Source organism: Hemitrygon akajei, chromosome 7 (genome assembly GCF_048418815.1).
Source record: "Hemitrygon akajei chromosome 7, sHemAka1.3, whole genome shotgun sequence".
Lineage (NCBI taxonomy): Eukaryota > Metazoa > Chordata > Chondrichthyes > Myliobatiformes > Dasyatidae > Hemitrygon > Hemitrygon akajei.
In genome coordinates this window covers 34,319,416-34,331,446 of record NC_133130.1, presented here as the reverse complement: position 1 = coordinate 34,331,446, position 12,031 = coordinate 34,319,416, and the positions used below count along the sequence as shown (strand labels likewise).

General features: G+C 41.5%; 1 protein-coding gene across 1 annotated transcript in view; it reads right to left on the bottom strand.

Annotated features, from left to right (window-relative positions):
• The window catches only part of LOC140730336 (apoptosis-stimulating of p53 protein 2-like), an 83,295-nt gene that overhangs the window by 11,650 nt on the left and 59,614 nt on the right, over positions 1-12,031 (bottom strand). Inside the window, exons 13-15 of the mRNA XM_073050615.1 lie at positions 7,053-7,870; positions 6,347-6,484; positions 3,080-3,213 (exon numbers count right to left, since the gene is read on the bottom strand). Coding sequence (XP_072906716.1) covers positions 3,080-3,213; positions 6,347-6,484; positions 7,053-7,870 — 1,090 coding nt within the window. The remainder of the gene's footprint in view (positions 1-3,079; positions 3,214-6,346; positions 6,485-7,052; positions 7,871-12,031) is intronic.

Below are 12,031 nucleotides of genomic sequence, written 5' to 3'. Positions count from 1 at the left end.
GCCAAGGGTGGTGATGGGGACACGCTCCCACTACTTATTAAAATGCCCCCAATGATGTGCACCTCAAATAGCTTTTGACAACCAAGTCCAACTCCTGGCCCTCACGTGTGGCATAGCTACAGAGCCTGGCAAAACTGTTTCTACTAACAAGGGATAAAGGCAGGTTGCTGATGCCTTAAAGCCAGTCACTTTGGGCAGATGGGGTTGTCAGCTCATCTAGAAGGAAAGCTCAAATCTCAAACATTAGCTATCTTGCAGCTGTAACACCCTGGGAAAGGTTCCCTAATGCTATGGTCTTGTTATGCTAATGTTATGGCCTTTAGAAGCACAGCTAATGTAATGGTCTTTCTGTAGCAGCAGTGCTTGGTTTATGGTTAGAGATTTGGAATGTGAGCCGTCCCATGAGGGGAGTGTTTTTTCTGGCTGTGAGCCTGTCACCGAGGTGATCTGGGACTTTTGTTCGGCGGAAGATGGAGAGAGAAGATGCCAGGAAGGAGAGGTGGTAGACATCAGAAAGGAGTGGACTTGGAGTGGGGCTGGGAGTCGACGAAGCTCGAGGAAATTGATGGAGGACCAGGAGAAGGGAAACCGTGAGCTTCAACTTGTGCACATTAGACTGTTCCATTAAAATGGGCCCTTTTCTTTCTGTTTTACTTTACTAACCCTTTAGTCAAATTATAAATTATAAAGCTAAATCGTTTAAGTGCATATGATGTACTGTCTGTTATTTGGCAGTACTGATTTGTACCAGGATAACACATCACACAGCATCCACATGAACAGGAGGTTTCATGCCTTAATCTCATACGTTCGGTGGGACCAGAGATTGTCTTCCCTAGACTTATGCAGCCAACAGAACCCAAGGGTTACATGGCTATACTCACTGATGGGGAAGGCTTCAGGAGTTAACCCAGAGGGAAAAATCCAGAGCTGGGGTCCCTAAGGGAGGCCTACATTGAGTTCAATCCTGACTCCTGCAACACTGCTGTACTGGTCTCTGCCGTTACTTTGGGTTCATCAGGTGCGTGGAGAGCGGGAGTTTGATACACGGGCACCAGCTTGCTCTCCATAGCCTACTGCCCAGGCAGTCAGGACAATATCCAGGGTCATCTCTGACTGATGGAGGCCCTCACCTCACATTTGCACAAAAATTTGCCCAGTCAAATCATTGATGGAAACGATTAGTCTCTCTATAATGGATACAAGGAAACCTAAAGGAACCTAGCATCCAAACACAAGTCAAAACTCATGCCATCAGATTAATGTTGTCAGGCAAGAATATGGGCTCCCTGGCTTTCATTTCATTTGAGTATTAGATAAATATTTGGGTATTATTAACAAACTTGGTCAAAATACAAATATAATGCAGAAATCCGTAACACTATGAAGTTAAGCACAGCAGTAAAATTTGAATACCATCAGCTGGAAGCATTTCATTAACAGGGGAATGTTGTATTCTTATACAAAAGGCAACAAGCTCTCAGCCTTATGTTATTCAAACTATTCAGCTTTCAATAGCAAATTTGTCCCAGTTTTCAACTGTGCCACCAGGTGGAGTAGCATCACAAAACATTTCAGTCAATGCTTTGTTATCAGGAAGGGTCTTACACACTTCCCTTCAACAATGAAGGTCCATATTTACAATCCTGCAAAACCTCTCAATAAAGGCAAAATCAAAGATGAAATTCACCATTGCTGACACATTGAAGGCACCAAGCTTGGTCAGTTGGAAGGGGTATTTGAAGATAGTCTAAAATTGACAGAAAAATCAAACTTTTGGGTATCAGTGACTGTTGTCCACCTGGACCTTGACCTAGATTATCTACGTACAGCATCATAAAGCACTGGAAAAATACCTCCAATGTGGTATCTGCAGAATCCTCTGCATGCCTGGCACCAGGCTCCTGATACTGACACTGACACTTTATTCCCAACTATGTCTTGGGAATAGATTAGCAAGTGCACAGAAGAAATTATTCAAGAATGGGTTCAAAGACTCCTTGCAAAAATGCAAAATTTCTAATGACTCCTGGGAACTTTGTACCTTGATGTTCAAAGTGGAGAAGCAGCATTAAGTTTTAGGTTAAGCATCAGAAGCCCATAGAAGCCTTATGAAAGCAGAAGCGTACTACCACACAACCATCCACCTGCTCTGTCATCCTCTTATCTGCAGAATAATGTGGTTCCTACAGTGACCTCATTAGACACCCAAGTAACCATAAAACTGGACTAGAAGCAAATCATCCTTGATCCTGAGGAACTACCTATCAAAAAGAAAAATCACCCATGCAAAGAGCAACTGGCAATAAAACTACAAACCAGAAGAAGCGCATCTGGTATAGGGATAACTTGGATTCTTTTTCCATGAGGGAAAAAAGCAAAATAGGTAATGACAAATTTTCATTCATAATTCCTGCATGTAATCATGGACAGAGGAACTCCGGCAAGTTGTTGTCTAAGACCTATGCCCCAGTAGGGGTGATGGGCTAAGAAGCAGCAGCACAAGATTTGAATTCTACTCTATATTAAAAAGTGCATGAACATGAACAATATTCTGTTAAGTCGCACTTTAACACAGTAGCTAGTTAAAATTAGATTAAATGTATTTCCTCCAAAATATGAAAATTACTATTTAAGTGGCCTATAATAAAACTGATGTGTGTAAATAGTAATTATTCTCACAGTGTCAAAATACAACTGAGTTTTAGTGTATTTGACAAACAAGACTGCAATCTGATTCTTGTACAGGTCTCAATCATGAAATGAATAATTATGCTAAAATACCTGAAGATAGCTCTGAAATGCTTACAGCGAATAGCCAATCTGTCATTATTTCATTAGCTTGCTTGAATTCAACTGGAATTTCTTGTGTCAATGCAAATATTTCAAGAAGACAATGCAACTATATTAATCACTTTAAATACACTGGAAATAAAATTAAGATTACAGATTTGTTTTTGTTTTAATTTTCTTATATGCTGTGAAACAATTTGCAACACCATTTTCCATAAAATTGGCATTTAGATTGCACCAAGAATGTTACAAGGTAGACCAGAAATAACAACATTCTATAACTTACCACCCATCACTATCTGCTGCATTAACATTTACTCCAAACTGTACTAAGAACTTCACAATTTCTGTATGGCCTGCACACACAGCATTATGTAGTGCTGTTATTCCTTCATCATTTGGTTGGCTGGGATCTTCCACCTACAAAAACGATAAGATATTACAATATAAGACCAGAAGACCATAAGACATAGGAGCAGAATTAAGCCATCTGGCCTATCGAGTCTGCTCCAACACCCAATCATGGTTGATCCCTTTTTTCTACTCCTTCTCAACCCCAGTTCCTGGCCTTCTCCCCATAACCTTTGATGCCACGTCCAATCAAGAACCTATCAATCCCTGCCTTAAATACACCCAACGACCTGGCCTCCACAGCTGCACATGGAAACAAATTCCACAAATTCACCACCTTTGGCTAAAGAAATTTCTCTGCAACTGTTTTGAAAGGGTGCCCCTCTATCCTGAGACTGTTCCCTCTTGAGCTAGACTCTCCAACCATGAGAAGCATCCTTTCCACACCTACTCTGTCTAGGCCTTTCAACATTCGAAAGGTTTCAATGAGATCCCCCTATCCTTCTGAATTCCAGTGAGTAGAACAATAGCACAAACCATTTTTTTCTGAAAAATTTCTTAGTACAAATAGATAGATAGATAGATAGATACTTTATTCATCCCCATGGGGAAATTCAACTTTTTTCCAATGTCCCAAACACTTGTTGTAGCAAAACTAATTACATACAATACTTAACTCAGTAAAAAAATATGATATACATCTAAATCACTATCTCAAAAAGCATTAATAATAGCTTTTAAAAAGTTCTTAAGTCCTGGCGGTAGAATTGTAAAGCCTAATGGCATTGGGGAGTATTGACCTCTTCATCCTGTCTGAGGAGCATTGCATCGATAGTAACCTGTCGCTGAAACTGCTTCTCTGTCTCTGGATGGTGCTATGTAGAGGATGTTCAGAGTTATCCATAATTGACCGTAGCCTACTCAGCGCCCTTCGCTCAGCTACCGATGTTAAACTCTCCAGTACTTTGCCCACGACAGAGCCCGCCTTCCTTACCAGCTTATTAAGACGTGAGGCGTCCCTCTTCTTAATGCTTCCTCCCCAACACGCCACCGCAAAGAAGAGGGCGCTCTCCACAACTGACCTATAGAACATCTTCAGCATCTCACTACAGACATTGAATGACGCCAACCTTCTTAGGAAGTACAGTCGACTCTGTGCCTTCCTGCACATGGCATCTGTGTTGGCAGTCCAGTCTAGCTTCTCGTCTAACTGTACTCCCAGATACTTGTAGGTCTTAACCTGCTCCACACATTCTCCATTAATGATCACTGGCTCCATATGAGGCCTAGATCTCCTAAAGTCCACCACCATCTCCTTGGTCTTGGTGATATTGAGACACAGGTAGTTTGAGTTGCACCATATCACAAAGTCCTGTATCAGTTTCCTATACTCCTCCTCCTGTCCATTCCTGACACACCCCACTATGGCCGTGTCATCAGCGAACTTCTGCACATGGCAGGACTCCGAGTTATATTGGAAGTCTGATGTGTACAGGGTGAACAGGACCGGAGAGAGTACGGTTCCCTGCGGCGCTCATGTGCTGCTGACCACCGTGTCAGACCTACAGTCTCCCAACCGCACATACTGAGGTCTATCTGTCAAGTAGTCCACTATCCAATCCACCATGTGAGAGTCTACTCCCATCTCCGTTAGTTTGTGCCTTAAGATCTTGGGCTGGATGGTATTAAAGGCACTAGAGAAGTCAAGGAATGTAATCCTCACAGCACAACTGACCCCCTCTAGGTGAGAGAGTGATTTGTGCAGCAAATATGTGATAGCATCCTCCACTCCCACCTTCTCCTTATACGCAAACTGAAGAGGATCCTGGGCGTGCCTGGTTTGTGGCCTCAGATTCTGTATTATCAGCCGCTCCATGGTCTTCATCACGTGCGACGTCAAGGCAACAGGTCTGAAGTCATTCAACTCCTTTGGTTGTGGTTTCTTCGGTACCGGGACAATACAGGATGTTTTCCACTGTCTGGGTACTCTTCTCTGCTCCAGGCTCATGTTGAAGATGCGCTGTAGTGGTTCTCCCAGCTCAGTCGCACAGGCCCTCAGTAATTGAGGGGAAACTCCATCCGGTCCAGCCGCCTTGCTAGTACAGATCTTCCTCAGTTGACCTTCCACCTGTGCAGCCGTAATCCTGGGCGTGGGCAAGGTCTCCTGTGAGTGGCTATTTTCCTGTGAGGGAAGTAAGCCTGGTGTGGATTTCTGCGGTGAGGATGAGATTGAGCTGTCAAACCTGGTGTGGATTTCTGCGGTGAGGATGAGATTGAGCTGTCAAACCTGTTGAAGAAGTTGTTCAGCTGGTTCGCTTTCTCCACATCTCCACTTATGTTCGCCCCCCGCTTTGCACCGCATCCGGTGATGATCTTCATCCCATCCCACACCTCCTTCATGTTTTTTTTCTGCAGCTTTTGTTCTAGCTTCCTCCTATACTGCTCCTTTGCCCCCCTTATCTGTACTCTGAGTTCCTTCTGAACTCTTTTAAGCTCCAACCGATCACCATCTTTAAAGGCCCTCTTCTTCTGGTTTAGGAGGCCTTTGATGTGACTAGTGATCCAGGGCTTATTATTGGGATAGCAGCGAACAGTTCTAACAGGGACAACTGCATCCACACAAAAGTAAATGAACAAGCTATTGCATCAGAATTCATGGTTATTGGAAGTATGATATTCTGGAAAGCTTTGATGAATCAATTCGGAATATGGAAGCTTGAAACTTTGGGAAAAAAAACTTAATGTACTGTCACTAGTTAAAAAAATACAACCTGGATGTAATCAATACAAATGCAAATGTGTCTTTCATTTCAGGACAATGGGCCACTCATTTTATAACATTTAGTTTCTTGCTTAAGGATACAGATTACTACAGTATTCACATTAGAAAACTATTTCAGGAAAAGGAACATACAATAAAAAGAAAAAATGCAATTATTTGGTTCGCTTTTCTTTTGGAATGAACTACAAACAGTGCTCCTTGATCAGCCAAATGATGCAGATACATTCACAAGTAACAAATGGAGTCATACTATTTGGCATAGAAATGAAGAAACAGGTACAGATTTACAGATATAAAGTATTGGGATGCACAAGAAGTTATTTAAAAAAAACTCTCCAGTAAAGTCACTAAAACTATAAACTGATGCAGAAAAAGCTTATGAATGCTGGACATTAAGGTATACCAATGGATTTAACATACCTCATAGATGATACGCTGGACTAAATCAAATTCACCTTCCAGAGAAGAATCGAGCAGTAAGGCTAGAGGATTAAACTTCACTCTCATACCGTGACCTATACGCTCTGACCCCACCTTTTTCAGATTTGTTCTTTTTCCCTGAATCAACAAAATTTATATAGATATTAAAAGCAATATCAAATAACACTTACTAAAAAATCACTCAGGAGCCAATGTACCAAATTCTTTGGAGAGATTTACTTTCGACCAATTAAACAAGTTAGGGAGATGCCAGATTTGATTCTTAGCATTTGATAGGGCAATTGAGGCAAAGCTATACAATCAGCCTCAGTATCCCAGAAAAAGGAATTTTTGCAAAAGTGTTTACAACTGTATACAAAAATTCCCCTCTGGAAGCATATGGGAAAGGCAAGGGATACAGAAGAGAAGAGTTCTGAGTTCAACATTTAACCTCCAAATACAGTTAAATTATATAGTATTTGGCTACTAGAGAGATAAACATTTTTAAATTGTTGAGCATACTTTTGAGAAATAAACAGTATTTAGGGGTAATCAGATAAATTACTTAAATTCTAATAAAATTTAAATTGAGTATGGTGGAAATAAAATTTACAAACTGTGCATCCAGCATGATTTATTTTATATACCCAGAAGTGATTAATGAGTCCAATATTCCAGTAGGATTTCTGCAGTAAATACTACTCACAGGTGGCAGGACTGTATGTCCAGTAATCTCAGGTGGACGCATATTATAGCTATCATCACCAACAGCGTCATGATTACCAGCAACAGGATAAGGTGGTGGTGGGTAAGGAGGATATTCTTCTGCTAACTCCTGCGGTGAAAGTGGGCTCTCCTGATTCGGTTGCTCTTCCACAGCAGGTAAAAGAGTAGGAACTACAAGCTGTCCTTCCAGAAAAGGAGCTGAGCTACCTGGGGAAGTTTTCACAAGTTCTTCAGCACCTGATGCCTCAGTCTCCTTTTTGACACCTGGTTCTGTTTGATCTGGAATTTCTACTGTTGATGCTGTAGTCTCATCTTCCACTTTAACACTGACATCTCTGCTTTCAGTTATGGTATTCTCTTCAGCAGATGAAAAAGCAGGTTGCTTTGGTTGATAGAATGGCATTGGACTAGCTGTTTCCATTGCAGCTAGTGTGGTACGCTGATAGAGCAGCTTTTGAATATTGGGTCCATTTGGTCCTTCGGGCTCAGTAATGGAGCTACGTTTCTTCAGTGGCCTAGGTGCATTGGACAGTTTTTTCCTTAATGCCTCCAAATCGGCATCACTCTGATTTCGATACGGATTATACATAAAAGGAAGAAGCTTCGTGGGGCTCAGCGGACGAGGAATGCGCTCAGTCTCCGAGTGGTCTCCAAGAGATGCAGCATTATCAGTCTCTGATTCAGGGCAATCTGGTTTATCTTGGCTCTTTGAATACAGAGTATTGATTTCCTGGTCAGCTTGAGACTGATTGTTTATATAATTCTGTGAAGATGCAGAAACCACCGGTTTGCCATATACTGCAATTAACAAAATAATGCAAGATTCAGAGAGAGATACAGTTCAGGTCAACATGAAAGAATATTTGTATATGAATATATTCATTGTAAGACTAATTTCAGATGCATTTTCATCCTTAAATTTAAACTATGAAATCAGTTTAAATACTGAACAGCAGGACCAGCATCCCTTCCTCATTTTACTGAGGATTTTGGTCATCTTTCAGTTTACACCCAAATCAGTACCTTTGCTTTAGTCTTTACTGATGCAGACTAAACTGCAATACTGTAACATTATATAGATGTGGAAATGAACAGAAGTAGGCAAACACTGTTTATAACAAAAACTTGGCTTGAGCAACCATTGACAAGATTCAATTTTCCCTCCAAAAGGAAACAGGCTATCACATTGCGCATACAAGAAAGCTTGCTCAGGCTGACCTGGAATCAATGATGAGACGGGCTTAAATGAAAATTAACCTTTGGGTGTGCAAATTACATCTGACATATAAATCTATGGTTCAATTAAACTAGAATGCGGAAATTGGAGACAGATGAATTGAATGCTCTGGTAGGGATTAAACATGTTGGGGAGGGGTGTGGCATCCACTGATGAGCATTTTGGTTTATTGCAAATTTTAAAACAAAGTAACAGCAAAATGAATGCAAATAAAGCAAGCCTTCTTTATGAACAATAAACCTAGGATTATTGTTGAATTTGAGACCGAGCTGAGATAAAATGAAGCAAAATCTAATGACAGAGGTTCTGAAACTACAGAACCACCAACTTGGTCACTTAGTTCCTTTGATGCAGCAAATAAGTTACCAAAACTTTCCCCAACGTGCAGCAAAACAAAAGGTGCTGGAAGAACTCAGTAGGTTAGGCAGCATCTATGGAGGAAAATGATTAGACACTGTTTTGGGTCAAGACCCTTTATTTGGGTCTAGGTGAAGGGTTTCAACCTAAAATGTCAACTGTCTTTTTTTCTCCATAGATGCTGCCTATCCCGCTGAGTTCCTCTAGTGCCTATGTGTTGCTCCAGATTCCAGCAACCGCACTATCATATGTTTCCACAATGAAAACTATGATTCAGCTACATTTCCTAATTGCTTTGAGACAAAATTGAAAGCCTATTTCAATTAATGCCAAGATTTTTGCAGAATACATTTTCACTTCAGAGTACCTAAGAGTTAAATAAATATTTCATATGACTACCGAGTTTTTGCAAAAAAGCCCTGAGGTAAACATAACTAATTAGCTTAAAATATCTAGCAGCAGCAAGGCAAAACTTTTTAATTTTATTCAACAGGCACAGATAATCTCATATTGCATTTAGTTTGTAAAAAAGCACAAATAAAACTACAGTGCTGTGATAATAATTACATTCCACAGCAAAGCTAGAAGGAAAAAATATTTGGAAAATACATTATTTTTACTTGCATCATTTTTCTAATATTGATGATGCTTGGCAACTGTGAGGATCTGCATTTTAAACCAAAGGCTGCTGTTTGAAGCTTTACATTATCTGTGGAATGAATGAGTCAGAGGGTTGAATAGTGAAGGGATATACAGGCAATTTGCAGGTTATGAACTTATAGACACCTCTACATATGAAAGAGCTCTCATAATATTATTTAATTCAGGAGTTTGAGTTATGCATATAGCTTCATCCAAGTCAAGTCACTTTTTATTGTCATTTCAACCATAACTGCTGGTACAGTACACAGTAAAATCAAGACAACGTTTTTCAGGACCATGGTGCTACAAGAAACAACACAAAAACTACACTGAACTACATAAAACAACATAAAACTACACTAGACTACAGACCTACCCAGGACTGCATAAAGTGCACAGAACAGTTCAGGCCTTACAATAAATAATAAACACAACAATAGGCACAGTAGAGGGCAGTAAGTTGGTGTCAGTCCAGACTCTAGGTATTGAGGAGTCTGATGGCTTGGGGGAAGAAACTATTACATAGTCTGGTTGTGAGAGCCTGAATGCTTCGGTGCCTTTTCCCAGACGGCAGGAGGGAGAAGAGATTGTATGAGGGCTGCCTGGGGTCCTTCATAATGCTGTTTGCTTTGCGGATGCAGCGTGTGGTGTAAATGTCTGTAATGGCGGGACGAGAGACCCTGATGATCTTCTCACTATCTTCTACCTCACTATCCGCTGCAGGGTCTTGCGATCCGAGATGGTGCAATTTCCGAACCAGGCAGTGACGCAGCTGCTCAGGATGCTCTCAACACAACCTCTGTAGAATGTGGTGAGGATGGGGAGTGGGAGTTGGTTTTTTCATTCCTATGAACAACAGAATTAGTTTTCTCCCTTTCCCTCTCCTTGTCATAATTATCCTTCCTTTTTTAGTCCTATGTGCTCTTACTGCTATTCATTGCAATTCTGTGGAGGTATGGTTACCCATGTAGTGATTTTTGTGTACTTTGCAACACACAGACAAAATCAACTTCTAGCTGTCTGTAAGAATGAAACCCATTGGCTACATGCCTGTACAAGGCTAGAAATACTTAGAGGCAGGGCAGAGCATGGTGTGGAAAGATTGCTTTAGTGACAGACGGCATCCTGGATCAGTGAAAACAGAAAAAGAAACATAGAAAAACATGGAAAACCTACAGCACAATACAGTCCCTTCGGCCCACAAAGTTGTGCCGAACATGCCCCTACCTTAGAAATTACTAGGCTTACCTATAGCCTTCTATTTTTCTGAGCTCCATGTACCTATCTAAAAGCCTCTTAAAAGACCCTATCATATCTGCCTCCACTATCGTTTTCAGCAGCCCATTCCATGCACTCACCACTCTCTGAGTAAAAAACTTAGCCCTGACATCTCCCCTGTACCTACTCTCCAGCACATTAAACCTGGGAAAAAGCCTCTGACTTTCCACACGATCAATGCCTCTCATCATCTTAAATACCTCTATCAGGTCACCTCTCATCCTCCGTCACTTCAAGGAGAAAAGGCCAAGTTCACTCAACCTATTCTCATAAGGCATGCTCCCCAATCCAGGCAACATCCTTGTAAATCTCCTCTGCACCCTTTCTATGGTTTCTACATCCTTCCTGTAGTGAGGCAATCAGAACTGAGCACAGTACTCCAAGTGGGGTCTGACCAGGGTCCTATATAGCTGCAACATTACCTCTAGGCTCCTAAATTCAGTTCGACGATTGATGAAGGCCAATACACCGTGCGCCTTCTTAACCACAGAGTCAACCTGCACAGCTGCTTTGAGTGTCCTATGGACTCGGTTCCCAAGATCCCTCTGATTCTTCACACTGCCAAGAGTCTTAACATTAATACTATATTCTGCCATCATACTCGACCTACCAAAATGAACCACTTCACACTTATCTGGGTTGAACTCCATCTGCCACTTCTCAGCCCAGTTTTTCATCATATCAATGTCTCGCTGTAACCACTGACAGCCCTCCACACTATCCACAACACCTCCAACCTTTGTGTCATCAGCAAACTTACTAACTCATCCTTCCACTTCCTCATCCAGGTCATTTATAAAAATCACGAAGAGTAAGGGTCCCAGAACAGATCCCTGAGGCACTCCACTGGTGACTGACCTTCATGCAGAATATGACCTGTCTACAACCACTCTTTGCCTTCTGTGCGCAAGCCAGTTCTGGATCCACAAAGCAATGTCCCCTTGGATCCCATGCCTCCTTTCTTTTGCAATAAGCCTTGCATGGGGTACCTTATCAAATGCCTTGCTGAAATCCATATACACTACATCTACTGCTCTACCTTCATCAATGTGTTTAGTCACATCCTCAAAAAATTCAATCAGGCTTGTAAGGCCCTTGACAAAGCCATGCTGACAATTCCTAATCATATTATACATCTCCAAATGTTCATAAATCCTGCCTCTCAGGATCTTCTCCATCAACTTACCAACCACTGAGGTAAGACTCACTGGTCTATAATTTCCTGGGCTATCTCTACTGCCTTTCTTGAATAAAGGAAAAACATCCATAAACATCAAATCCTCTGGAACCTCTCCCGTCTCCACTGATGATACAAAAAAAATCACTGCCAGAGGCTCCGCAATCTCCTCCCTTGCCTCCCACAGTAGCCTGGGGTACATCTCATCCGGTCCTGGTGACTTATCCAACTTGGTGCTTTCCAAAAGCTCCAGCACATCCTCTTTCTT